This window comes from Bison bison, unplaced genomic scaffold (assembly GCF_000754665.1).
Source record: "Bison bison bison isolate TAMUID 2011002044 unplaced genomic scaffold, Bison_UMD1.0 scf7180017854887, whole genome shotgun sequence".
Lineage (NCBI taxonomy): Eukaryota > Metazoa > Chordata > Mammalia > Artiodactyla > Bovidae > Bison > Bison bison.
In genome coordinates this window covers 12,952-14,343 of record NW_011485460.1, presented here as the reverse complement: position 1 = coordinate 14,343, position 1,392 = coordinate 12,952, and the positions used below count along the sequence as shown (strand labels likewise).

General features: G+C 38.2%; 1 protein-coding gene across 1 annotated transcript in view; it reads left to right on the top strand.

The window, feature by feature from the left end:
- LOC105001296 (zinc finger protein 280B-like) overlaps positions 1-1,146 on the top strand; it is a 1,696-nt gene extending 550 nt beyond the window's left edge. The window contains 2 exon segments of the mRNA XM_010857490.1: positions 3-809; positions 812-1,146. Of these exon segments, the coding sequence (XP_010855792.1) occupies positions 3-809; positions 812-1,146 (1,142 nt within the window).
- The last annotated feature ends 246 nt before the right edge of the window (positions 1,147-1,392 follow it).

The window sequence follows — 1,392 nt, the reverse complement described above, 5'->3', positions numbered from 1 at the left end:
AGTTTCTACAGGAGATATGGATAAAAGTCCTCATGTATCAAAGCGACTTCCCACTTCTGAAACAAACAGCACAAATCCCAAAAGGCCTAAACTCAGTGATGGAATTATAGGAGAACATTCTTTAGCTTTGTCCCCTTCAGGTATTTTTCATACAGTGACTACTCAGCAAAGCACACCAGACAGTGTTCATACCTCATTAAGCCATATTCAGAATGGAGAACCTTGTCCAACAGCTTTTCCAAAGGGCAAAGTTCATTGCAAGCCTATAAGTCCTTTAGGGGAAAATGGACTGACAAAAACTGACTTTCCAAGTGTAGCAAGTCAAAATAAGATTGCTGATCCCACAGAAGGCAATCTGATTGTGTTACTTCATGACTTCTACTATGGAAAGCATATAGGAGATGGACAGCCAGAACCAAAAACTCACACAGCCTTTAAATGCCTCAGCTGCTTGAAAGTTCTAAAAAATGTCAAGTTTATGAATCACATTAAGCACCATTTGGAACTTGAGAGGCAGAGAGGTGACAGCTTGAAATACCACACCACCTGCCAGCACTGCCACTGCCAGTTTCCTACTCCCTTCCAGCTGCAGTGTCACATTGAAAGTGTCCACACTTTCAAGGAGCCCTCTGCAGTCAGTAAAATCTTTGAATTTTCCTTTGAGACAGATCAGGTTCTCTTACAGCACATGAAAGACAATCATAAGCCTGGTGAAATGCCCTATGTATGCCAGGTTTGCAGTTACAGATCATCATTCTTTGCAGATGTGGATGCACATTTCAGAGGATACCATGGTAACACTAAGAATTTTCTTGCCCCTTTTGTCTCAAAATTTTTAAAACTGCAACACCATACATATGTCATTATAGATGGAACTGGGAAAAGAGTTTTCACCAGTGTTCCAAATGTGGGCTACAGTTTTTAACTTTTAAAGAGAAAAGGGAGCACAAGGCCCAGTGTCATCAAATGTTTAAGAAGCCTAAGCAGCTAGAAGGATTACCTCCTGAAACAAAAGTTGTTATTCAGGTATCACTGGAACCACTTCAACCAGGATTGGTGGAAGTAGCATTCACTACTGTGAACACATCTCATTCTGAACCATCACCCCCGAAATCTAAAAGTAGGAGGTCAAAAAGAACCCATTAATTCTACTTTCAGTAAGTCTGAAGCCAGTATTTCAAAGTTAAAAACCCCATTAAAAAGAACAAATTCAAATTATAGCATTATTCAATAATATCAAATATGGGGAAACCAATGTGTAATTTATGTGTTTTTTATTTTAAATACATGAAGTACAGTTTTGTTTGAATATTGAGATGTTATTTTAAAATATATTTCCTGTTTTTCATACAATTGTCTTAACACATAAAAAGTATGGGTGCGTGTGTGTGT